General features: G+C 42.6%; 1 protein-coding gene across 10 annotated transcripts in view; it reads left to right on the forward strand.

Moving 5' to 3' along the window:
- Positions 1-305: 305 nt before the first annotated feature.
- Positions 306-27,640, forward strand: part of PTGER3 (prostaglandin E receptor 3) — a 237,919-nt gene continuing 210,584 nt past the window's right edge. For 4 of the 10 annotated variants that reach the window (XM_043878856.1, XM_043878851.1, XM_043878855.1 and 1 more), the window contains exon 1: positions 313-1,724. In XM_043878856.1, the coding sequence (XP_043734791.1) occupies positions 831-1,724 (894 nt within the window). In that variant the 5' untranslated portion in view covers positions 313-830. Of the gene's footprint in view, positions 1,725-2,572; positions 3,749-8,375; positions 9,859-27,640 lie in introns of those variants that run through there. The other 6 variants (XM_043878853.1, XM_043878854.1, XM_043878857.1 and 3 more) reach the window with 5 other exon arrangements.

A 27,640-nucleotide genomic window follows, 5' to 3' on the forward strand; every position in this document is an offset into this window, starting at 1 on the left:
TACCTATTCCCTTAAATCTTATGGCACGATTGGTTTTACAGTTTCAGTGCTCCCCTGGGGACAGAGCAACCTGGCCTGCTTAAGATCATGCGAGAGTCCCAAAGTAGAAAGGGAAAAATGTTCACGCTCATCTACGCATCAGGAGTGTGGTTTGCCTAGATTACTCAGGGTCAGGTAGGTAAGATACAACTTCTCAGGGTCACAAAAGAGCGCCGGGAGGAAGATCCGGTCCTTGCGCGAGTCTGTGGATGGAGAAGGAGGAAGGCGGGCACCTTGGCAACTTGCCTGAGGTGGGGTAGCCGAGGGAGACCTTTTAGCCCCAGCCTCTCACCGCCTCTTCTCTGGCAGAGAACCGGAGGCGGCGCGGGGCAGCCTGGCTGGGCGGCCGGTCGCGGCAGGAGCTGGAGCATTTCGAGAGGAGTCCTCTGGCAGTGGAAGGATGTTCGGAGCCCAGGCGGCCAAAGCAGTGATCAAGCCGCAGCGAGAGAGAGAGAGGGAGGGAGGCTCTCGGCTGCTTCTGCATCCTCCTCCCACTGCACTTTGGCCCACGCCCACGGGCGCCCCGCCCGCCTCGGGCTTATAGCAGGCGCCGGGCACCTCCGGACGCCTGGGAGCCGACGGCGCGGCTGCCTGCTTGGCCTGGGAGCCCCGGCGCCGCCGCCTTAGTGGCGAAGTGAGGCGGCGCCTGCGCCCCACATCATGGAGGGCAGCCTAGCCGCGACCCCAGCCCCAGCCCCGGTCGCCACCGACAGCCGCCGCCTCCCGCGCCGGGTCGGCCGGCTCCCGTCGCTGTTCTCAAGGTGCCGTCCCTGCCTCACCTCCAAGGCAATATGAAGGCGACCCGGGACCACGCGAGCGCCCCTTTCTGTACGCGCTTCAACCACTCCGACCCGGGCATCTGGGCGGCCGAGCGCGCCGTTGAGGCGCGGAGCAACCTCACGCTGCCCCCGGAGGCCAGCGAGGACTGCGGCTCGGTGTCCGTAGCCTTTTCGATGACCATGATGATCACCGGGTTCGTGGGCAACGCGCTGGCCATAACGCTCGTGTCGAAGAGCTACAGGCGCCGGGAGAGCAAGCGCAAGAAGTCGTTCCTGCTGTGCATCGGCTGGCTGGCGCTCACCGACATGGTCGGGCAGCTGCTCACCAGCCCGGTGGTCATCGTCCTCTACCTGTCCCACCAGCACTGGGAGCAGCTCGACCCATCGGGGAGGTTGTGCACCTTCTTCGGCCTGACCATGACCGTCTTTGGGCTCTCCTCGCTCTTCATTGCCAGCGCCATGGCCGTCGAGCGGGCGCTGGCCACCCGGGCGCCGCACTGGTACTCAAGCCACATGAAGGCCAGCGTCACCCGCGCCGTGCTGCTGGGCGTGTGGCTGGCCGTGCTCGCCTTCGCCCTGTTGCCGGTGCTGGGCGTAGGTCAGTATACCATCCAGTGGCCTGGGACTTGGTGCTTCATTAGCACCCGGCCTGAGGGCAACGGGACTAACTCCCGGCAAAACTGGGGCAACGTTTTCTTCGCTTCTGCCTTTGCCATCCTGGGGCTCTCGGCGCTGGTGGTCACCTTCGCCTGCAACCTGGCCACCATTAAGGCCCTGGTGTCCCGCTGCAGGGCCAAGGCCACTGCGTCTCAGTCCAGCGCCCAGTGGGGCCGAATCACGACAGAGACGGCCATCCAGCTCATGGGGATCATGTGCGTGCTGTCGGTCTGCTGGTCGCCGTTGCTGGTAGGTAGTTCCAGGGCCTGGGGAGTTCGGGGTGGGCGCGTGCGCGCCGGCGGGCAGGGGAGACTTTGGGAAGTGCCAACACCTGCAGGGGCGTGTCAGCAAGAGGAGAACTCTGGAGAGGGCTCCACCTGCGCTTCTTGGTCTCGGCTTCAGAACATAGCTCCTCATTTACTTGCTGAGCACCTTCCAAGTGCTAGGCATCGCATCAGGCTCTGGCTGTGCACGCCTGGAGACCCCAGGGGTGCTCACATTCCAATCGGAAAGAGTAAGAGGATACCCAGGTGTTAGTTCACTGCTGGTGCAGAAACTGGTTTCTCCCGGGAGCACTAGGAGCAGAATAGAATGGCGATGACAACTCCAGCCCGGTACTCTGGGTTTTCTCCTTATTTCAAATACCTCTCGCACGTTGAGTCGATTTGCACTCTGCAGAGGTACTTTCCCGGCGCCCCCCGCACCCGCCACCCCGCGGACAGGCACCGCCTCTGAGCCAGTGCGCGCCCTCCCGCAGCAGCCGCGCCTCGCCTTGCTAGCAGGCAGACGCGAGGCAGGAGGGTCGGTCGAGAGGCGTCTCGCCCTCGGCCAGCCTCCGTCCTTTGAAATTGCGCTGCGTCCTCTAGGAAGTGCTAGAACCCACAGTCATCCCGTGGGCCCCGAGGCCTACTAACTCCCTCGGACCAGCCTTGGCTTGTCCTTGTGGTCACTGCGCGGGGCTGATGGTAAGGCCCTTCCTGGGATAGGAAGTAGAGGTTTCTGCACTTAGCAGCTCCTCACAGGGCCCACAGCCCGGGAGCAAGTGACGTTTCCACATGCTCCTTGTCTAACACCTGTTCTTACATCTTACTTTCCAGGTTTTCTTCTGCCGTCCTTTTAGCTCGACATTTGGTGTGAGTGCTGTTTACTAATCCCTGATGAATGGTTGCCTTTCTAGGCCCCCAGCAACCTAGCTCAGTAAATATTCCTGCAAGAGCGACCTGGTCACTGTGACAGGGTTACAACAGATGACACATCGGACCTAGAAACTTATTAGACAGTTGTGAAAAACTCCTGAAATCCACAATTTTCAGAAACCACCCACATAGAGGGTTTTTTACTTTTTTTTTTTTTCTTGTTCTAGTTTTTATCTGTATTTTGCACTTGCGGAATCTTAGTTCCCCCACCCAGGGATCCAACCGGTGTCCCCTGCATTGGGAGCTTGGAATCTTCATGGCAGGAACATGGAAGTCCGGAGCTTTTCTTTTTTTTAATTGTGATGGAATAAACATAACGTGAAATTTCCCATTAGTTTTAAGTGTGCAATTAAGTTATATGAAGTACATTAACATTGTCGTACACCATGTACAATTTTAAAATCCTTGTACTTTTTAACAGAACCGTAGTTCCTCTTCTCCTCTCACCCCACCCCGCCCCCACCAGTCCTGCGTTTGACAACACCCATATTCCAGAATACTCTTGTTTAATTGTGTTGTATATTTAGAGAAGGAGTCTTGGCTTGGAATGGATCATAGGTTGTGACAAGGAGAGTTATGCTGGGACCGCAGAGTCCACAGATCGCTGTAAGGTCTCAGTTCTGCATTCCAGAAGCTAGAAGTCAGGCTGATGTCATCACCGTGGCTTATCAAAGCCAGCACCAATTTTAGACATATTTACTTCTACTGTGTGTAGGTAGTCAAATAGAAGAAAAAAAAGAATTCTAAATAATAAGCACTTTACTACAATTGATAGTTAATGTAGCTTTAAAGGCAAACAGAATATTTGAATTTTTCACAATAGTCATTTGAGTCCCATGTATTTGAGTTTGTTCTGTCACACTCTATATGTATGCTTTATATATCCAAGGAAAAAGGTAAATCATATGAATAAAATGCTTACTCATACAGTTAACCAGACTTATACTTGTTGCTTTTTTTTTAAGTAGAAGAGAAAATAAGCAGTGTGTTTTTTATTTCAAAACTGTGCTTCTAATATGATGGGCACAGTGGCCTTATGAAGACTTTAGATCAGTTCTGAAAACTGAAACCTGGGATGATCAAACTCACTCTTAAGAAACCCTGTATTTGGAATTCATCTTATTTAATTTCAATTAATATTTGCATATAAACTTTATTGGTTTGCAGCATTTTATCAAAGTTTATTGGGTCAGTTCTCATAAAAACATTAAGCAAATTCAACATGTGATCATATCAAAGAGAAGAAATTCATGGTTTTCAAAACAGGTATTTTTTGAACTAAAGTAATTATTCTATCTTCTGTTTTGTGCACCACTGAAGTTAAATCTCCAAATGTCTTCAGAAAGATCTGCAGTACAAAGTTGGAATTATTTCAAAGGAAAGAAAGTGGCAAAACTGCTCTCTTAATAGGTTAGGGAATTATAAGAAAGAAAACACTAGAATTTAGTGAACTGAATTCTTAGTGTATTAATGCTGAAGTGAGAGGGGTTTTTTTAATATGTTTTCCCTAATTATAAAATACAGATTCCCTGTTAGCTTTAAAAAAAAAATTGGGCACAGGGTCCTAATCTAATTATCCAAAATTCTTACTTAAAAGGACTCTGAGTGTATCTTATCTTAGAGGACTAATGTGATGACAATAATGTTCAGTTGTCACTGCTGAAAAACTTAGCAGAGAATAGATACCATAATAAGAAAACATCCCAACTGAATTAGCTGCAAATTCCTGCTGTGTAAATAGGAGCCGTTTCTGGGTTTATCTGGTTTAAATAGAGGCTTATCTATGGTGCATACAAAAGCTTTTAAACTTTTTTTCCCCAGAAGCTATACAATAGAAAATCTGAAATTAAGTGTGAATACAGTGGGAAGTGATGTCACCATTGATAGATGACTTACACTTCTTCATCAATATAAGGCATCAAATTCTGTTGAAATCAGTTAATTGACCCAGCAATGCAATCTGTTTGACTTATCATCATTAGATTTTTTATGAACTACCATCACCAAATAGTCCAGTTGTTTGACATGATAGCCAGGTTTCCAGAAGCAAGAATAACCCGAGGCTGTTGTTCAGAGGAAGCCATCAGGACAGTTTGCCCTTTTGTACACCTGGCACGCCTCAAACAGGTACAACAGCTACAATACCAACACTGTAAGTGGCTAATACTGTAGCCATCTTAAAAATAGTAGACGAAAAGCTATCTACACTGTGAAAAGAGAGAATGAGGAACAGAGTTTCTCATCCACGACTCAGGAACTGTATAAAAGCAGCCTTAGGAACTTTGCCTTTAACCTTGAACCAGCAAATTCTGTGCTCAATAGCCATAGATGTGAGCAGAGATGTTTTGACTCAAGGAGATATTTTGCAACATAGATGTAGTGTTTTTTAAGTTTTAGGAATCACTGACATTTTTTGACATAGAAAATTTGCCTTAAATGTACTACATGTGAAAAATAGATGCAATAGGTTATTTTACAGAAGTAATGGTGTTTTATAGTGTTATAAAAAGTATTATTAAATTGCTAATATTTTCTCTGCCTATAAATTTGTGCCATATTCTGGATGTTAATTCAGGGAAAATGATTAAGCATATGAATTGACATTATAGGAAAAATCTTCTATAATTTGTTTTTATAATAATTTAGATTATTCAGAATTCTTAGGTTTTGTTTGTTTGTTTGTTTGTTTAGTTTACTACAATTAATTTTAAGCATTCTGGAGGGATATTAAGTAGACATTAGAAACTTGTCAAAGCATTATAATCTGTTCAGAGAAGTAGGATTCCCACATTTGTAAGTGAAACAATTAGAGAATAATACAAGAATAGATGTAATTAACAATGCCTTTGGCTCTGGGAAGAAATCCCTCTGAATTTGCCAGAGTAGGCTTCCAGAAAGAGTTGGGCTGGCATAGCTTGACCTCAGAGCTGAGAGTGTGTATGTCCGGGAACCCAGCTCATGAGAGTACAGAGGGTGGACGCTGGAACCACAGGAAGAATGGTTTGAAAAAGTTCTGTGGATGGATTGAGGATAAACGCAGGATGAGGACTGTGTTCTTTGGCCTGTAGACTCTAAAACCTCTATTTTGGGTTTTTGAATAGGGGAATTAATTTTTAAAAGATTGGCAGAGTGTGTGGATAGATTTGGGCTGGAAAATGGGAAAGTGAGATCAGAAACAACTTGCTTCTGCAGGTCTGTTAGGGCCTAAGGGTAGAGACCATGGAAAGAGATAAATCAGAGAAAAAAAGGTAATGCTGATAGAAATGGTCAGTTTAAGCAGTGATTGATGTGTTTGAATTGTGGTTTTGGAGAAGACTCTTGAGAGCCCTTGGACTGCAAGGAGATTAAACCAGTCAATCTTAAAGGAAATCAACCCTGAATATTCATTGGAAAGACTGATGCTGAAGCTCCAATACTTTGGCCATTTGATCCAAAGAGCTGACTCAGTGGAAAAAATCCTGATACTGGGAAAGACTGAAGGCAAAAGAAGAAGGGGGCAGCAGAGGAAGAGATGGTTAGGTAGCATCACCGACTCAACTGGACATGAATCTGAGCAAACTTCAAGAGATAGTGAAGGACAGGGGAGCCTGGTGTGCCACAGCCCATGGGGTCTCAAAGAGTTGAACACAACTTAACAATTGAATAGCAACAGTAAAGAGTGATTAACTCAACAAACATTTCTTCCTCATCAACTATGTCCTACTCTTTGTGGTAAGTATTTTCACATGCATTACCTCATTTAACTGCATGCTGTGAAACTGCCACTATGTTCCACTTCATTCAGATGAAGAACTGAAGTGTAAAGAATATTAGAACCAGATTTCTAATTCAAGATATTTGACTCTGAGTTTATTTTTAATCTTTTTCCTGTTGTAGTGATTTGTTTGTTTGACTTAAAGTAGAGCTAATAGATATCTAAGCTCTTTTTCCAAGTGTTATTCTGTTTCTCTTATTTGGGAGAATCATGGTTTGATGACCCAGAATGAGAAATTTGAGAAGGAGACTGCTTGGTCAATTGTACTTTTGTAAGAATGGGGTTTTCCAGTAGTCATGTATGGATGGATGTGAGAGCTGCAGCAGTGCCAAAGAATTGATGCTTTTGAACTGTGGTGTTGGAGAAGACTCTTGAGAGTCCCTTGGACTGCAAGGAGATCCAACCAGTCCATCCTAAAGGAGATCAGTCCTGAATATTCATTGGAAGGACTGAGGCTGAAGCTGAAACTCCAATACTTTGGCCACCTGATGAGAACTGACTCATTGGAAAAGACCCTGACGCTGGGAAAGATTGAAGGCAGGAGAAGGGGACGACAGAGGATGAGATGTGTGGCATCACCGACTCGATGGACATGAGTTTGAGCTACCTTCAGGAGTTGGTGAAGGACAGAGAAGCCTGGCGTGCTGCAGCCCATGGAGTCACAAAGAATTGGACACGATTGAGTGACTGAACTGAACTGAAGAGTGGGGGCTTCTGAGTGACTTGGGCTTTTGGACACCATACGTAAGGAGATAGCAGATTATCTAAGTGATATATCCAGAAGCAAATATAACTTGAAGCTTAGTGAGATAAATAAGGGCTTAAAATGTAGGTTTTTGTATCTTGAGTTTATTAGAGAGAGCCAAGAATTAAACAAATTCTTAAGCCATCTTATTTGAAGACATTCAGATGGTCTAGAGTTGTAGCATACGTGTGACTCATTGGCCTTTCTCCTTTGAAAAAGCTGTAAAGGTCAATAACTCAATTATGAAAGTTTCCATAGGATCATTTTTCTGGGAATTACACTCAGAATATGCACTACAGGCATTTGTAACAGAGGATGATCAATGATTTGTCTGGGGAGCTGAGAGGTGATAGTGAGAGGTACTGGGTGTCATGTTCAATTTTCAGTCCTTGCCTTGCAGAGCTAGAAAGCAGGGAGAGAAGTTCTCCTTCAAACTCCTCACATATGGTAGCACTTTTATAGTCCACCAGTGTTCTACATGCATCTCTTTCACACTTGGCAACTCTTGGAATCTACAACTGTAGCATGCCATATTCTGAATCCCTCTTTTCCCTCAATTCCTTATCATAGAAGTAAGGAAGTGGTTTATATTTCAATTCCTGCCTTGCTTCTTTAGAATTATTAGATGGCCTCTTAAGTCCTTCTTTTCCCTAGAAAAATTCTAATTTTCAGAGATCAATGAGGGTAACCCAAGAAGGGACCTTATATTTCTTGGGGTTCCTCTTATATCTTGTCTCCTGAGTGTACGTCAGCATTTTATGGCAAACATAGTAATTCATTCTTACACAGACATGACAATTGGACAGTGTGTGACTTTTTTAAATGAGAGGGGTGCACACATGTGCATGTGTGCACACATATACACACACATGGAAATAACACTATGGAGTAGTGACTCTGCTCCCTTTATTCGGAACACTTTTGTCTCCATTTTCCACTTTACACCTCACCCCTCAGCCATTCAGGACAGCTGCCGAGCAGTCACTGTCTTGGATTGGCTAAGGTCCCAAGTTAGCAGTGACTTTGTTAGAGGAACCTCCCTTGAGCCTCATTAGGCTTGGCTGGGTGCTCCAGCTCTTTGGTCCCACTTCGCTTACCTTGCAGATCCGGTGTCTTGATCTGAGTCACACTTTACTGAACACTCTGGTTAATTGACCTCCTGAGGGCAGATGTAGTAACTACCTGGTAAACTGTTCTTTTCCTAGGAACTATCATGATGACCAGCCACACACGGTATGTCCAGTACAAGCCTATTGAGTGAATATCTGAGCACAGAAATCAGAAGACAGGTTCTTGTCCCAGTGACATAAGACAATCCATTGTGTGACCTTAAACAGCTTGCTTGGTATCTTTGTGAACACTTTTCTTTTTCTCCTGTAAAATAGGAATAAAAACACCAACTCAACTTATTTCACAGGATTGTAATAAAAAGCGAAATAAATGTATGTGAAAATAATTGAGACTATTTCTTCCATATTAAGAATACTACTGTGATGTTTTATAAATGACAGTGTTGACTTCTTGTCTTCAGATAGACCTTTCTCCCAGGAAACTGGAGAAAAGAGAGACGTAATGTTTCACAACTTGATTAGTTATAATTAACTGGTAGGGAAATGTGGTGGAGAATGTAACTTTTCAGAAAAACTAATTAAGAAAAAGGTCAAATAAATATTGTAAGATAAATATTTGTAAATATTTGCTAGGTATTGTAATTCATCCCTCCTCCCTGCCCCCGTCACCATCACCATTCTCTCAGTTCTTGGATGCTTTCCCCCTCACAACTGCCAGTTAACTCTCTAAACCTAAAACATGCTGGATCCCACCTCCCCTTCCCTTGAACTTGGAGGAGTACCGACCACCTCATGCTCTGAAGACCTCTGTATAGAATATGTCGCTTGTCTTTCCAGTCAGGGACTCCATGTGCTCAGACCTGTCCTCATGTAATGAGTCAAATTAATTGTGCATTTAGTTGCTGTCCTAGGTCAAATCATTCTGCAGACCTCTTAAGGCTAGGGACTGTGCCTTGGTTGTCCTCATCTTTTCACAGGTGATCCAGAGTGTTGGGGCTGCACAGATTCTCCACCACTGACTCACAGTCCAGAACTGTGTTTACATGAGCCTTAAATCAGACCAAAACATGAGAAACACACAGTTGTAAACTGCCTCACAGTTAGTCTAGGTCCTGACAAGGCATTAATATTATTTGTAGTCTGCAAATAACACAAAGTGTAATTTTCCCATCCAGTAGCCCTCCTAGAATTCTCTTGGGCATCATTTATAAGGAGAACATTTCAGTGTCTGGTCTGGTCACCTATTCAAAATCAGTATTTTGTTTTACTGGTGCTGATTTTTATGATAGGTGTTTGAGGACTATAAATCTAAAAATGAAAGATGGTGGCAGAGATAGAAGAGGAGGCTTGATTTTTCTCACTTTAATTCTGTTGGGAAGAAATTAGGTACTAATTTAGGTAAGAGTCATATCATATAGTGAAGTGAAAGTCACTGTCGTGTCCAGCTCCTTGCGACCCCATGGACGATACAGTCCATAGAATTCTCCCGGCCAGAATACTGGAGTGGGTAGCCTTTCACTTCTCCAGGGGATCTTCTCAACCCAGGGATCAAAGCCAGGTCTCATGCATTTGCAGGCAGATTCTTTACCAGCTGAGCCACAAGGGAACCCCAAGAGTCATATCATATAAGTACAGGATAAATTTTACACCAAACAAGATTTTTACAAATCTTAGTAATACAAACACAGAAGACCAAGTTGGAGCTGGAAGTATATTTATTTTAAGCAATTTTTTGAGTTTTTTAAAAAACATATATATATGTGTGTGTGTGTATATTATATATATATATATATTTATATAAATATATATATATTTGACTCTGCCGGGTCTTAATTGTGGCATGTGGGATCTAGTTCCCTGAACAGGGATGGAACCTGGCCCCCCTGGATAGGGAGCACAGAGTCTTAGCCACAGGGTCACCAGGGAAGTTTCCTATTTTAAGCAATTATTGATCTAATAAAAATCAGATGTAATTTTAAGAACACACTTTTCACTAATCCTTTATTTCCTCTAAGTAGATTTGATCTTTTTGTTTCTCTTTCTGAGTATTCACTGTGTCATTTTCTGTGCTTGAGAATATGCTGCTGTTGGTGTGACTCATGAGCATTTGGAGAAAGAAGTATGCTGTTAGTGCTGAAAATACTGAAAGAGAGATCCTAAAAGATACGGTGTGTTTTGAAGAATTCACCAGTCCAATAAAGTGGAGCTTTCTTTGTGGTCTTGATATACGAAATTTCCCTGATAACGTTCTACCACTTTGGGTCAAGTAGAGCACACACATCCGCATTTCCCTTATTAATCCAGTGCCTTGGCAGTCAAAGGCACAAACAGCAGTCAGCGATCAAGTGACCTCTGCCTCTGTTTCATAAGAAAAACAAGAGAAAGCTATTGAAGAGCAGGTGGAGGCTAGAGACAGCAAAAGGCACTGGAAGGCAAGAGCCCGCGGTTCTCATCTTGGCTTTTCTACCAAGAGATAAAAGTCATCCTATCTTTCTGGTTTTCCCTTTCCTTGTGAGTAAAATAAAAACAATTATCACTCTAACCTTCTTTCTGGTTCTGACTTCCTGTGGCTCAAAATAGATAAAATCATCCCTTTTGGGCATACCATATTAGGTATGTGGAGGGAAATACCCAAAAACGTCTTTAAGAAGAATCATAGAAATGTATGCAAATGAACAGAATAGATCATGCATCCTGTTATATAATTATTCTGTAAATATATATTGAGTGCTTGCTTCGTGTCTGCCTCTCTGGTGACGCAGTGATGACTAGGGTAAGGGTGAAGCTATTGAGCAGTTACCAGGCTCTAAGGGGCAGTCTTCATGTCATGTTCCATGTGAAGGACAGTCCTCGTGGAGCCGGGTGCCACCTGTGCTGTACTTGGTAGCCCTGAGTGGAAGCCAGACAGACATGCTAGCTTCTTCCATGAAACTTTCAATCTACTGAGGTAGACCCGCAAAGAAGAAAAACCGTTCATCCAGTAAACAAATGTAACCAGTCTGGTGGGTTGTCGCCCTGGTTGCTTTCACCGCCACGTGGTGCAGATGCTGCAGGTTGATCTCATCTGGGCTGAAGGGCGGTGCTGGTCCGCTGCCACCATGAGGCTCATAGACCAGGTCCCTGCCCAGGCTGCAGTGGGTCTGTGCTTGGGCGCCATCGTTAGGAGTCACATTAATTCACACCCTCTAACTTCAGCCATGAAGCTCAGCAGCAATTTTCTGAAGCACAGCCACTGTACTAGAATGAAAGGCCCCAGAGAGCGGCTGGCCTCTGGCCACATACTGCCTGGAACCTCCTTCTGGGGTCCTTGGGCTCTGGGTTGGACTCAGATGACTTTCTCACAAGTTTGTCTTTCTCTTCCAGTAAATTTTCTTTGAAGACACTCCATGTCTTTTCCCTCTACTGAATGCAGCCAAAGTTGCCGTCTGCTAAGTTTCTTGGCTTCAGATATTGGGAGAGGAGGTTAGATTTCTCTGCCTTTTTTTTTTTCCCAGAAAATATGATAAATATGATGGTCTACTTCTCCCCAGGTAACCAGCAATTTATACCAGGGGTGTGGTATGGATTTCCTTTGTTGTACCATACAACTTTCTGCTATGAAAAACAACTCAGTCAACATTTACCAAAGTGAGTGTTTCATATTTCTGTAATACCTGCTCCAATGTGACTTGCTCTGCCCACCTGAACAGGGAAGAGCAGGGCAGCTTCTGGCATCCCCCAACATACATCATGAAAACAGTGCATGTGTGTATGAAGTTGCTTCAGCTGTGTCTAACTCTTTGCGACTCTATGGACTATAGTCCTCTAGGCTCTACTGTCCATGAAATTTTCTAGGTAAGAATACTGGAGTAGGTTGCCATTTCCTTCTCCAGGGGATCTTCCCAAACCAGGGATTGAACCCGTGTCTCTTATGTCACCTGCATTGGCAGGCAGGTTCTTTACCACTGGGCCACCTGGGATGCCCACATTAAAACAATGGACGTGTATAAAGGCAAGAAAAAGGTGCTTTGGCAAAATGTCAAGAAGGGCCTTCTTTTGATGCATTGGTGAATGTGGGGGTGGTTACATTGGATGTCCCTAAGAAAATGTCATTTATGGTGAATCTTGGAAGTCAGTACGTTAAGAAAGAAAGAGCAACTTGTGAAACTATCAGTATAGGAAAGAGCGGGAAGCATTTGAGGAACTTAAAGAGAGCCAGAGGGATACATTAACATAAATAAAAGGAACAGTAGCTTTAAGGTAAAGCTAGGAAGGGAGACATGGTCTGCAGGGGCAGACCATGCAGAACCTTGTCATTTTTGTTTGGGAGTTTATAGATTTTTATCTTAAGTATCTTGGAAAACAACTAGCTTTGAGTGAGGGAGTGATTTGATCTGCTTTGTGTATTAAGGTTACTTAGGTTGCCTTATGAATTAGGAAAGGTATCAGAGCCCTTGAGTACTGAGATCAGATGGAGATGTAGAGACATTAATTAAAAAAAATTTTTTTTCCCATAAATATTGCTTTAAAAGGAGAGAAATAGCTTGGCACAGAATTGACAGTGGGAGTGGAAGTCTGTGGAGAAGCACAGAGGGAAAAATTGAGCCAGGTGTGCTGGGAATGGTAAGCAAATCTGTTTTTGTTGAAGTATGTTTGAGAATGTCAAGAAATATTATGAGTCAAGTAAGGACTGAGGAGTGAGGAAGGAAGGAGTGTACTGGTAGATTGCCTTGAAGATTAGAAATAAGAATTTGCATTTCATCTTGGGCAAGTTGTATTGCTTGTCTGTATTTCTGTTCCATATTTGTAAAAGAAGAGGGTTGACCTTATAAAATCTCTTGATTTATAAAGGGTCCTAGTAAAATAACTCATCTAATGTTTGGTCTATTTCTAGAATATTCTTGGTGAAATTTTCTGTTTTGTTTGAATACCTTTACTTATTGGAAATTTGTTGCTTTTTAAGGGGCACAAAGAATTTTCTTAGAGGTTCTTTCTCTCTCTCTCTTTCTGTCCCTTCCCGCCTCCTTCCCTTTCTTTCTTCCTTTATCTTTTAGGGTCAAACATAGTACTAATAATATATGTAAAACACTTAAACACCATATCACACTTAATAAGCACTTAATAACTGGGCTTCCCCAGTAGCTTAGCAGTAAAAGAATCTGCCTGTAATGTAGGAACTGCAGGACACACAGGTTCGTTCCCTGGGTGGGGAAGATCCCCTGGAGGAGGGCATGGCAAACCACCCCAGAATGCTTGCCTGGAGAATGCCATGGACAGAGAAGCCTGGCAGGCTACAGTCCATAGGGTTGCACAGAGTCAGACACTACTGAAGCAACAAAGCATGCATGTACACACGCATGTGGGTTGAATTGAAGTGTTGCTAATTCTAGTTCTTGGTTTATGTGGAACAATACTAAATTTAGTTAGAGATAGCTTTTATTTTTAATGGAGAAGGAAATGTTAAGCCACTCCAGTATCCTTGCCTGGAAAATCCCATGGACAGAGGAGCCTGGCGGGCTATAATAGTCCATGGGGTCGCAAAGAGTCAGATACAGCTGAGCAACTTCACTTTCACTTCCGCTTCACTTTATTTTTAAAGTTATATGACACTATGCTTCTCAATTAAATATCAAGGAGTTCTACTAAATCTGTGTAAACAAACAGTAAAATAACATGAAATTATCTTGACAACATCAGGAACAGGAGCCATGATGTATTAATTCATTTAAGTGACACTTAGGATCAGCTGTGTGTAAGATACTGTACTACAACCTGATAGAGCAATGGCATGGTCCTTGTCTTTAAGGAATACTGAATGATTTCCTGGAGAAACTTGAGGTTGTGACTCAAAGAAGCAATGTTGTTTTTCTTTTTTAGTTATGAATATAGGGAAAAAAGTTGGGACCATTCAGAATTTATTTACCTATTCACGTGTTCAGTGATTGTTTACTGAGTACCTACGTGTCAGACACAGTTCTAGGTGCTGGAAGTATAGCAATGAAATAAGCAGACTAGCTTCCTGCTCTCAGCAAACATGCATTCTAGGGGAAGGAGAAAGTCAATAAATTAGATGAGAAGTCAGATTGTGGTAAATACTGTTAAGAAAATAAAGCAATGTGATATGAAAGAGGAAGCCTGGGAAACTTTTGTAGATGGAGACATCAGAGAAAGGTGCCTCTTAAATGAGAGGTAATATTTAAGCTGATATCTGAGGGAAAGGAAAGAACCAGGTATGAATGATCTCCAGGAAGAATATTCTAGGTCGAGGAAACAGCAAAGGCCCTCACTTGGTAAGCTCAAGGGGTAGAAAGAAGTCCTGTGTGGCTGAAGTGAGATGGGTGTGGAGAGAGTAAGAGTCTGTGAATTGAGGTAGAGACGGTGTTGGGGGACAGATTGTGTGAGGCCCTGCAGAGAAGTTTTGATATGATTTTAAGAAAACACTGGTAGATTTGAAGCAAGGGGAGTGACATTATTGGATTTATGTCTTTAAAAGATTCCTGTCGAAGCTGTGTGAAGACCAGGTTGCAGAAGGGCCAGAGTGGGAGTAGGGAGACCAAGTAGAAGGTATTGAAACTGTCCTGATGGGGAGCGATGACCACTGAGGGTGGAGTGGAGACATGAATATATTCACACAGACTGTTTTGGAGATAGACTTTACAAGACCTTCTGTGATTTCTCTAATCCTTATCCTGTGACTCTGACAGGAAATAAGGCCCCATCTTCCTCTCTGGGCCTCTGGTAAGGAAATGGCTATCTGTCTACAAATGACTTCCCATCTGGATCCTTAAGGTGGAAGTGACTACTCCGAGCTAGTAATGGGCAGATTTAGAATTAAGTTCTATCTAGTGGGGGCTATTTTTTTGTTCTGAGATGTGAGTTGGAGTAGTCAGAGAAAAAGGGAAATAAGCAAAGTTTGCTTGTGAAATAGTAGGAGGTTACAAGACTCCTCATCCCTGAAGAAGATCCAGACCAAACTAAAGCAAGCTAGTTTAAAGGAGGAAAAAAAAGGAGAAGGGAGGTGGATTTCTTGGTTCATATAAATTGCTGGTGGTGCCAAGAGCGGAGGTGACCCTGTGGAAAACAAAGCCAGGACTCTCTGTATCTTTCACTTTGACTTCTTGCCTGGGTCAGAATCTCTAATTCAGGCTCTGTTTCTAAGGAACTAACCTTGGACATACTTGCAGCTCGCTGGCCAGGTTCCATGTACTTTTTCCCAAAGCTTTTGGTTAATAGGTTTATATTTACAGTCTGCATGAGGGGGTTTAATTGTGCTACTTAAAATAATTTTGAAATTAACTTTATTTCTGGTTGTCCTGGGTCTCTGTAGTTGCACGGGCTTTCCTCTAGCTGTGGCGAGCAGGGCCTACTCTCTAGTTGCGGTGCGCAGGCTCCTCATTGTGATGGCTTCTCCTGTTGGAGAACACAGGCTTGAGGCACATGGGCTCAGAAGTTGCAGCTCCCGGGCTCTGGAGCTCAGACTTAATCGTTGTGGCGCACAGGCTCAGCCACGTCATGTGGGATCTTCTCTTCTCTGATCAGGCATTGAACCCAAGTCTCCACGTTGGCAGGTGGTCTCTCCACCACTGAGCCACTGGGGAAGCCTTAATTTTGCTTTTATAGCAATACAGTATTTCAGTGACTATGAAGCACTGTTTCAACAAATATTTTCCTCCTTTCCTCCCTCCCTCCTTTTTCTTTGTTATCTATTTATTTATTTAGTAAATACAAGAAACAGTTATATGTGACATAAAGTTTCAGGACCCCACTTCATCTTCAAAGACATTGTGAGTTTTGTTATTAAGGATTTAGACCTAGAGAATTGTCCAGAAGTGAGATGGGTATAGCTTGAGGTTTCTGGTGGAACAGAGGTAGTTATATAAGTTTCTGAAAGCTCACAAATAAGCCATCAACAGCACAGAGAGGCAACAAGAAAAGGAAAAAAGAAATTTTTTCTTCATTTTTCCATAAAGGATGAATTGCAGTCTGGGTTTGATGCTAATCTGGCAACTTTCTGTATAAACCATTGGATGTACTAATGACCAACATTCTGGGTGGCATATTTTTGAATTCATTTAATGGTAATAATTTCCTCAAGTATAGATTAAGGATTTGCCTGGATCCACAAAGTAAATTTCTTAACTTCTTCAATTTTGTTCTATAAAAAATATTAGGGGGTGTCTTGATTTTTTTCCCTCTTACATCTATTTCTAATTAAATCGTGCTGTAGGTCAATTTCAGGGAGCATGAGAATACCCTCTGACTTCAGAGCTCTAGTCTTCTCCCTCAACTTGATATTTGGTCGCCAACAATAGAGTCTAACACTAAACACAAAGGGCATATGTGAAAAAGGATACTGGGGGCTCACAGTGTGCATAGAAAGCTGGCAGCTATGGAAGATAGGCAGGACACAGGCTGTTCTAGATGCTGAGCATCAGGCCAAGATCCTACTGCAAAACAGTTTCTGTTGCTCTTTGTGTCCTGGGGGCAAACCTGACTGCTTTAGCTTGGGTGTTTTGCCTCCTGGCCAAATAAAGAGGTTACTAGAAGAGGGATCAGGCAACTGCAGCAACTTGTTTTTGAGGTAGGACCTGATAATGAGAGGTAAGTTCCCACCTAGAATATATAGAAAAAGTTTTTCAAAATTGGGGTATTAATAACAAAAGATGGGGGTTCGTTGTTACCATCTAATCACCCTTAGAAATATTATGACAGTAATGTTGTATCTTTCAAGTCCTGTGTGTGTGTGTTCATGTCACTTATTGAGGAGATGGAATGGCAATGAGACTGATGGAGAGGAAGCTGAAAAGATCCACAAAACAAAAGGACATACTTATTGAATGCCTACTACATGCCAGCACTTGAGAATTACTTTATTACCTAATTTAATTGGCACAAGTTTATCAGTTTGGTATTTTTTTATCCCCATCTTTCAGTTGTACAGACTATACTTTAAACAGAAAACTTTCCCCAGTCCTACCCATAGAAATTAGTAGAAGCTAGATCTTTTATGCTGTAATAATCTCTTTTACATTCATTGTCTCTTCTTATTACCTACTGGTGGCTCAGATGGTAAAAAATCTGCCTGCAATGGAACAGACCTGTATTCAGTCCCTGGGTCAGAAAGATCTGGAGAAGGAAATGGCTATCCACTCCAATAGTCTTGCCTGGAAAATTCCATGGACAGAGGAGCCTGGCAGGCTGCAGTCCATGGGGTCGCAAAGAGTCAGACACCACATGACTGAACGACTAACACACAAAATATTTTTAGGTTACTTCATTGAAAATGTCACACACAAAAAGAACAGATTGATTGAGAATGGTCAATGATCATGGAAACTGTCTGGGTCACATAATTATAGTGATTAAAGGTTTCCTGCAATATCTTTATTGATTCATTAATTGATTACCCTTCTTAAGAGCTTAGGTTTCTAGAGAACATACTGTGAAAATCCCTGTAGAAGTGACAAGAATTTTGATTGTTCTACAGCAAACTATTAAAGGATTCCATTCAACACAGCGCCTACAATTTAGGAGGTTTTTTTTCGGTAGAGGGGCAGCATCAATTTCATCCGGTTCCTTCTGTCTCTTCAGGTTTAGAAAACTCACATACATTGGTAAAGTTTTACTAGGCAAACATTTTTCAGCTAGTACAATTCACAAATATTATTCCTTTTACTAAACTATTTATAAAACAAATAAAACTGTTTATTGAGTTCTCTTGGCTTAGCGGGAAAGTGTTTGACTATAGTCAAAATTAGAAAATTTGTTTTGACAGTTTTAAAACTTCTAGCATGATGAAATGCAATTGGGATTCTGCAAACCTGCTGTAATCTGTTTTTTTTCCCCCCTTATAATTATAGAGAAGAAAGAGAGCCCTACTGAACTTCAGTGTGTTCACAGTGACCCTATAATATGGAATTCAGGCATTTTTCCATCTAGCACTCTCTCACCCAGATTAAAAGACTTCAGATTCCTTAGTTTAATCCTAAAAATCTTGGATTTTGGCCACATTTACCATGCATTTTCCATTCCTCCCCCAGCATCCCTACCTTTAGTTGTAGAAATCAATCTGTAGTTCCTAGAATAACTCACAGAATTACACACTTAGAAGTGTGACCTCCATACTGCAAACCTCTCCAGAAACTTCTGCTATTTTAGGGGAGAGTGAAAGTGAAAGTCACTCAGTCATGTTCGATTCGTTGTGACCCCTTGGACTATATACAATCCATGGAATTCTCCAGGCCAGAATACTGGAGTGGGTAGCCTTTCCTTTCTCCAGGGGATCTTCCCAACCCAGGTCTCCCACATTGGTGAGGGGATTTTTTACCAGCTGAGCCACAAGGAAAGCCCCTATTCTAGGGGAGGTATGTGCTAAGTTGCTTCAGTCACATCAGACTCTTTTTGACCTCATGGTCTGTAGCCTGCCAGGCTCCTCTGTCCATGGGATTCTCCAGGCCAGAATACTGGAGTGGGTAGCCTTTCCCTTTTCCAGGGGATCTTCCCCACCCAGGGATGGAACCCTTGTCTCATGTCTCCTGCACTGACAGGCGGTTTTTATTTTTGTTTCTCCATCACATCCTAGATTTATTACAACTGTTCTGCAGGCAAGAGGAGAGAACTATTACATCGACACTTCAATTCTATGGATACATCTTAAATAGAGGGAGAATTCAACCAAGAATACAGGGTAAACTATTCCCAAGCTCCAGGAAGCAGTCATGTGACTGAGCTGCATATTTTACAGACAAATGAGGCAGTAGCTCTTCACATCAGTTTTCTGACAGTTTTTATACAATATGTTTCTGTGGCACAGGAGAGAAATAATCAGAGCTCACAATGTAATTTTTACACCGTTGTCACAGTGTGTGACCTTTTGTTTTCATAAAGATACATTGTAATAAACTTCTTGCCCTTGAGTTTATAGTTTGTAATAATCTATGACTAATACTCTGCATTCAAATGGGAATATCTTTCCTTTTCTCCTTTGCTTTTCGCTTTTCTTCTCACAGCTATTTGTAAGGCCGCCTCAGACAACCATTTTGCCTTTTTGCATTTCTTTTCCATGGGGATGGTCTTGATCTCTGTCTCCTGTACAATGTCACGAACCTCCGTCCATAGTTCATCAGGCTCTCTGTCCATCAGATCTAGTCCCTTAAATCTACTTCTCACTTCCACTGTATAGTCATAAGGGATCTGATTTAGGTCATACCTGAATGGTCTAGTGGTTTTCCCTACTTTCTTCAGTTTAAGTCTGAATTTGGCAATAAGGAGTTCATGATCTGAGCCACAGTCAGCTCCTGGTCTTGTTTTTGCTGACTGTATAGAGCTTCTCCATCTTTGGCTGAAAAGAGTATAATCAATCTGATTTCGGTGTTGACCATCTGGTGATGTCCATGTGTAGAGTCTTCTCTTGTGTCATCGGAAGAGGGTGTTTGCTATGACCAGTGCGTTCTCTTGGCAAAACTCTGTTAGCCTTTGCCCTGCTTCATTCCGTACCAAGGCCAAATTTCCCTGTTACTCCAGGTGTTTCTTGACTTCCTACTTTTGCATTCCAGTCCTCTATAATGAAAAGGACATCTTTTTTGGGTGTTAGTTCTAAAAGGTCTTGTAGGTTTTCATAGAACCGTTCAACTTCAGCTTCTTCAGCATTACTGGTCAGAGAATAGACTTGGATTACTGTGATATTGAATGGTTTGCCTTGGAAATGAACAGAGATCATTCTGTCGTTTTTGAGACTGCATCCAAGTACTGCATTTCGGACTCTTTTGTTGGCCATGATGGCTACTCCATTTCTTCTAAGGGCTTCCTGCCTACAGTAGTAGATATAATGGTCATCTGAGTTAAATTCACCCATTCCAGTCCATTTTAGTTCGCTGATTCCTAGAATGCCGACATTCACTCTTGGCATCTCCTGTTTGACCACTTCCAATTTGCTTAATTTATGGACCTAACATTCCAGGTTCCTATGCAATATTGCTCTTTACAGCATCGCACCTTGCTTCTATCACCAGTCACATCCATAACTGGGTATTGTTTTTGCCTTGGCTCCATCCCTTCATTCTTTCTGGAGTTATTTCTCCATTGATTTCCATTAGCATATTGGGCACCTACCAACCTGGGGAGTTCTTCTTTCAGTATCCTATCATTTTGCCTTCTCATACTGTTCATGGGGTTCTCAAGGCAAGAATACTGAAGTGGTTTGCCATTCTATTCTCCAGTGGACCACATTCTGTCAGACCTCTCCATCATGACCCGACCGTCTTGGGTGGCCCCACACGGCATGGCTTAGTTTCATTGAGTTAGACAGGACTGTGGTCCTGTGATCAGATTGGCTAGTTTTCTGTGATTATGGTTTTAGTGTGTCTGCCCTCTGATGCCCTCTGGCAACACCTACCGTCTTATTTGGGTTTCTCTTACCTCGGACGTGGGGTATCTCTTCATGGCTGCTCCAGCAAAGCACAGCTGCTGCTCCTTACCTTGGTGCAGGGGTATCTTCTCACTGCAGCCCCTCCTGACCTTGAACGTGGAGTAGTTCCTCTCAGCCCTCCTGCACCAGGAGAGATAAGAAAGCCTTCCTCAGTGATCAGTGCAAAGAAATAGAGGAAAACAACAGAATGGGAAAGAGTAGAGATCTCTTCAAGAAAATTAGAGATACCAAGGGAACATTTCAGGCAAAGATGGGTTCGATAAAGGATAGAAATGGTATGGACCTAACAGAAGCAGAAGATATTAAGAAGAGGTGGCAAGAATACACAGAAGAACTGTACAAAAAAGATCTTCACGACTCAGATAATCACAATGGTGTGATCACTGACCTAGAGCCAGACATCCTGGAATGTGAAGTCAAGTGGGCCTTGGAAAGCATCACTATGAACAAAGCTAGTGGATGTGATGGAATTCCCGTTGAGCTCTTTCAAATCCTGAAAGATGATGCTGTGAAAGTGCTGCACTCAGTATGCCAGCAAATTTGGAGAACGCAGCAGTGGCCACAGGACTGGAAAAGGTCAGTTTTCATTCCAATCCCTAAGAAAGGCAATCCCAAAGACTGCTCAAACTACTGCACAATTGCACTCATCTCTCACGCTAGTAAAGTCATGCTCAAAATTCTCCAAGCCAGGCTTCAGCAATACGTGAACCGAGAACTTCCAGATATTCAAGCTGGTTTTAGACAAGGCAGAGGAACCAGAGATCAAATTGCCAACATCCGCTGGATCATTGAAAAAGCAAGAGAGTTCCAGAAAAACATCTACTTCTGCTTTATTGACTATGCCAAAGCCTTTGACTGTGTAGATCACAATAAACTGTGGAAAATTCTGAAAGAGATGGGATACCAGACCACCTGACCTGCCTCTTGAGAAACCTGTATGCAGATCAGGAAGCAACAGTTAGAACTGGACATATGGAACAACAGACTGGTTCCAAATAGGAAAAGGAGTACGTCAAGGCTGTATATTGTCACCCTGCTTATTTAACTTATATGCAGAGTACATCATGAGAAACGCTGGGCTGGAAGAAGCACAAGTTGGAATCAAGATTGCTGGGAGAAATATCAATAACCTCAGATATGCAGATGACACCACCCTTATGGCAGAAAGTGAAGAGGAACTAAAAAGCCTCTTGATGAAAGTGAAAGAGGAGAGTGAAAAAGTTGACTTAAAGCTTAACATTCAGAAAACTAAGATCATGGCATCTGGTCTCATCACCTCATGGGAAATAGATGGGGAGACAGTGGAAACAGTGTCAGACTTTATTTTATTGGGCTCCAAAATCACTGCAGATGGTGATTGCAGCCATGAAATTAAAAGACACTTACTCCTTGGAAGGAAAGTTATGACCAACCTAGACAGCATATTAAAAAGCAGAGACATTACTTTGCCAACAAAGGTCTGTCAGTCAAAGCTATGGTTTTTGCAGTGGTCATGTATGGATGTGAGAGTTGGACTGGGAAGAAAGCTGAGCACCGAAAAGTTGATGCTTTTGAACTGTGGTGGTGGAGAAGACTGTTGAGAGTCCCTTGGACTGCAAGGAGATCCAACCAGTCCATCCTAAGGGAGATCAGTCCTGGATATTCATTGGAAGGACTGATGCTGAAGCTGAAACTCCAGTACTCTGGTCACCTCATGCGAAGAGTTGACTCATTGGAAAAGACCCTGATGCTGGGAGGGATTGGGGGCAGGAGGAGAAGGGGACGACAGAGGATGAGATGGCTGGATGGCATCACCGGCTCGATGGGCGTGAGTTTGAGTCAACTCCGGGAGGTGGTGATGGACTGGAAGGCCTGGGGTGCTGCAATTCATGGGGTCGCAAACAGTCGGACACGACTGAGCGACCGAACTGAACTGAACTGAACTGATGACTAATACACTAAAATTGCCTTTTTAATGTGGTCGTCCGCCTGAGAGAATGGTCAGATCAGCTCCCGGACAGTCAGCACTGTGTTCCTCTCCATCTGCATATGGCAAAGTGACCCCACGAGGAGCCAGACAGCAGGGTGACCGTGGAGATCCGGAGCCCTCCTGATTCCCCGGGCGCCGTGGGGGCCTGGGCGGGTGGGGGTGGGAGGGCGATGGCTTGGCGTGGTCTGGCCGGCACTGCGGGGCTTCCCCTCCAAGGCTGGGAAGTCTGGGGTTTCAATACCACCGCGGAGAAAACAGGAAGATCAAGCGAGTGGACCAACGCGAGAAACCCCTGGTGAATTCTGAAGCTGACAGGATATAACTGTAAACAGCACCAGCCTCCCTTAGCGGTGTCTGTGACTGTCACCGGGGAGCAGACGGCGACGCTCACCGCGATGGTTCTGTCGCGGCATCCGCGGAGTCTCAGACCTCAGCCGCCTTACGGTCGGGTGGGCGCGAGCCGCTCACGGCGCCGCTGCACACGTCACTCCCTCGCTGGACGCCAGGGTGGCCGGTGGGAGACATGGAGACCTGGCTCTCGGCGAAAGGAGGAATACCGAAGTGGGCTGCCAGGCCCTTCTCCTAGGGATCGAATCCTTGTCTCTCATGTCTCCTGCACTGACAGGCGGGTTTTTCACCACTGTGCCTCCCGGGAAGCCCGTTTTAGAAGACAGAGCTTCTCTAATCCTGGAGACGGATTTAAATGCCCTGCTTCTATACTCCGTAGGCACGCACATGCCCTTTTCATTTAATTCTGTACAGTTATATTTACAGTTGTCGTAATATCTATTATGACAATAGGATGATTGCCCACAGCAGACAAATGCTTACTTTACAATAGGCACTGAGCGAAGCATTTCGCAGACATAATCTCATTTTCTTCTGTCAACAACTCTACAAGGGGATACTGTTATCTCTTTTTTCAGATGAGGAAATTGGTTTTGAGATGTTAAGTAACTTTACCAGGGCCACAAAGTTAATGAAAAGCGGAGCTGACCCTCAAATCCAGATTTGTCTAGCTTTATAGCCTATGTAATGAACCGCTAAATTAAATGGCCTCCCTCTTGTTAATATCCACTTATTTGTCTGATTCACTGTAAACTGCTAAAGAGCAGAGACCTTACCATATTTGTCTATAAATCTTCGTGGCCCATAGCAGCCTCTCAATGAATGATTGTGGAATGAGTGAATGAAGAAATGAAGTTGTAGTAAACTGAAGGGGACATGAGATTTAGAATCAGAAAATTGATTTAGAATCAGAAAATCATAAGTTTAGCCCTAAGTTTTACATATATTACATGGTTTATAATCTTCACATGAATTTTTCAAGGCAGGAGACATTTATCTTTTTATTTTTTTTCTTTGCTGGGTAAGCAGCTTGCTTTAAGACCCACAGTTGGTGAATGGTATTGAGCAAATCAAGCCCAAATGTTTTTTTATTCCAAAACCACAAAGGAGCTTTGGAATGCAGCTTGAGTCTAATGAATGATGGTACTAATTTAAACAGTAAAACTGTGAGCATTATATTTTAAAAAAAAAATGAAAAAACATTACGCCTTTCCCCTTATTTGTTAGCTTTTATTGTTTCTACATTGTTGTTAGTAATAAAAATTCTTATAAAGACTGAAAACTGTAAGAATGGGAGACACAGCATTGTTTTTGTAAAACAAGAGAGAAATTAATTAGAAGCAGTGGGTAGAAGCAGTGGAAAACAGCTGCTCTAATGCCTGGTATCCAAAGAAGAGAAAAACAAAAAGGATGTTTCGGAAGGTGCCCTGCGGATAACAATTAAATGGTGAGGGATTTTAGCAACAATAGGGAAACAGTAAAACTAACAAAACAATGCTTCAAAAGATGCCCAAAAGTTTCAGTATATCAGTGTTGCCCTCAGTTGTTATTAGAGATGGTATAACATGGTATTATTTCTATTCTTCAGAATAAAGAACATAATTACAAATCTAGGGGTGGGACAGCCTTCAGAGTTGATTAATCCAGAAGCGCAGCACTGTAATCAAGAAAGCTTGCCCCTTCTTATACAGTCTACGGTTTTGGCCTCATCCTGTCTATGGCTTGTTCCCCTTGGGTAGTAGGCTGGTTGCTAGTACATGCTTCTTTGTTCATTTCTTGCAGGACAAAGAAGCTTTGTTTTTCTATGGCTCTCTCCTAAAAATGAAGAAACTTTTCCTGGGATGTCCCTGGGGAGCTTCCTCTTAGGACTTATTGCCTAGTATGGGGTCATATCATCATCCTTGATCCAGACATTTCCAGCAGCTAGGGATGGGTCAGCCCTGAAGCACTTAGGCTCCAATGAAAATAGGTTTTCTGATGAGAAGGGGAGATGGGAGAATGGAGAAAGGCAAAAATGGACACTGTGGTGACGATATTTCTGCCATTTAATTGAGAGAATACAGGTGGAAGCCCATCAAAATGTATAAGGCACTGGACCTGCACTGTCCAATATGGTAGCACTAGCCATGTGGTTATTAGACACTTGAAATGTGATCACTCCAAACTGAGATACAATGAAAATAGAAAGCAGAATCTTTTCATTAGAGTATTTTGAAAAATAAAACTTATTTACAGTATAAATATCACATGATACTTGATGGTGTTCATCTGCCATCTGTACAGTACCTGAAAGGAAAGAGTGATTGTGAAGATGTATTACAAAGCTGCTACATAAACCTTAATGAATTATGGGGTTAAAAAGGGACTTGTGCCTCTACTGGATATGGCAAGTTACCAATCTGTTGTGTTATAGCCACATTCTTCTGCACTGGAATTTATGTACTAGTTAGGATGTGACAGTGAAGGGCTCTTTTATGCTTCATTGTATTGTTCTTAACATCAAAATAATAATAGTACCCAAAACAATAACAGCCAATACTTACATAGTACTTATTATAAGTCAGATTACAATACTGTCTACCTCTATGTCTGTTAACTCAACGACCTGGAAGGTGAGTGGGTTGCAAAATCAATGTCTTCAGTTCTGCTACTTTGAAACCCAACAGGAGAGTCAGTCACCAGCAATATTTGGTTACCACTTTTCCCTTCACAATAGCCGAGCAGTAAAAGTGCAAGTTAAACCCAGTTAACACAGTTCTCTTTTAAAACGTTGAGGCATTGGCAGCTGAACTTCTTGTCATAAAGAGGAAATCATAGAAAGTTCTCCTTAATATCAAGGAAAAAACGATGCTGCTGTATGATGCTTTACTCCCCTCAAGTTGTGGATATGGCATTGACTGTTACTTAGCCCCTATTTATAGTCAACAGAACAAGACTGTAAAGAAAGCTGGCAAATTTGCAGAGGGAGTGTTTTGTGTTGGGAAAAAGAAAATAATATAGCGTCAGGAAGTTCCTTTGCTAACATAACTAGAAACCTAACATTGGCAGGGAATTTTGCAAGTAAATTAAACTGTTATTGATGCATTATCTGTTAGATTCTGAGGGAGAGTATTTTACATATTTATTATAATATAGGCATAAGATATGGCTTCCCAGGTGGCACTAGTGGTAAAGAACCTGCCTACCAATGTAGACGTATGAGACGCAGGTTCAATCCCTGGGTTGGGAATATCCCCTGGAGGAGGGCATCACAACCCACTCCAGTATTCTTGCCTGGAGAATCCCATGGACAGAGGAGCCTGGGGCTACAGTCCATGGGGTTGTAAAGAGTCGGACACAACTGAAGCGACTTGGCATGCATGCATATTCTTTTGTGTGTGTATATATATATACCACATTTTCTTTATCCATTCATCTGTTGACAGGCATTTAGTTTGCATCTATGTCTTGGCTATTAAAAAATAGTGCTGCAGTGACTAGGGGCATGCATGTATCTTTTTGAATTGTAAATTTCTCCAGATAAATGCTCAGGAGTAGGCTGCAGAATCATATGATAACTCTATTTTTAGTTTTTCTAAGGAAAACGCCATACTGTTCTCCATAGTGGCTATACCAATTTACATTCCCACCAGCAGTAGGTGAGAATCCTTTTTATCCACAACCTGTCTAGCATTTATTATTTTTAGGTAGAAAAAAATTATTTTCTTATTGAAATATAGTTGACATAGAACATTATGTTCAATATTATGTTAGTTTTAGGTGTACTACAAAATGATTTGGCATTTGCATATATCAGTACCATCTGTCCCACACAAAGTTATTACAATATTATTGACCATATTCTTTGTGTTGTATTTTACATCCGCATTACTATTTATTATATAAGTGGAGGTTTGTACCTCTTAATCTCTTTGAAGTATTTTGTGCTCCCACCTCCCTCTCTTCTGGCAACTAACTGTTCTCTGTATCTATAAATCTGTTTTCTATTGTTTTTTAGTGTCTATTTCATTTATTTCTGCTCTAATCTTTATTGTTTCTTCCCTTCTAATAAGTTTGGGGTTTGTTTGTTCTTTTTTAGTTCCTTTAGGTGTAAGGTTAGAGTGTTTATTTTAGATTTTTTGTTTGTTTGCTTCCAAAGATAGGTTTACTTCACTATAAACTTCCTAAAATTACTGTTATTGTGTCCCACAGATTTTGGATTATTATGTTTCCATTTTCATTTGTCTCCAGGTATTTAATTTCCTGTTTTATGCTTCAGTCACTCATTGGGTCTTTAGTAGCATCTTTAGCCTCCATATGTTTGTGTTTTACTTTGCAGCTTTTTCCTATTAGTTGATTTCTTGTCTCATTCTGTGGTCAGCAAAGGTGCTTGTTATGATTTCAGTTTTCCTAAATTTATTGAGACTTGTTTTTTGGCCAGCATGGAATCTATCCTGGAAAATTTTCTATATGCACCTGAAAAAAAAAAATGTGTATTTTGCTGCTTTTCTCTTGTTACTTTTAAGATTCTCTCCTTATCTTTAATTTTTTTTACCATTTTAATTATAATGTTTCTTGATGTGGACCTCTTTGGATTCATCTTGTTTGGGACTGTCTGTGTATCTTGGACCTGAATATCTGTTTCTTTACCCAATTTAGAAATGCTTTCAGCTGTTATTTCTTTAAGTAAGTTCTCTT

This window comes from Cervus elaphus, chromosome 20 (genome assembly GCF_910594005.1).
Source record: "Cervus elaphus chromosome 20, mCerEla1.1, whole genome shotgun sequence".
NCBI classification, from domain to species: domain Eukaryota; kingdom Metazoa; phylum Chordata; class Mammalia; order Artiodactyla; family Cervidae; genus Cervus; species Cervus elaphus.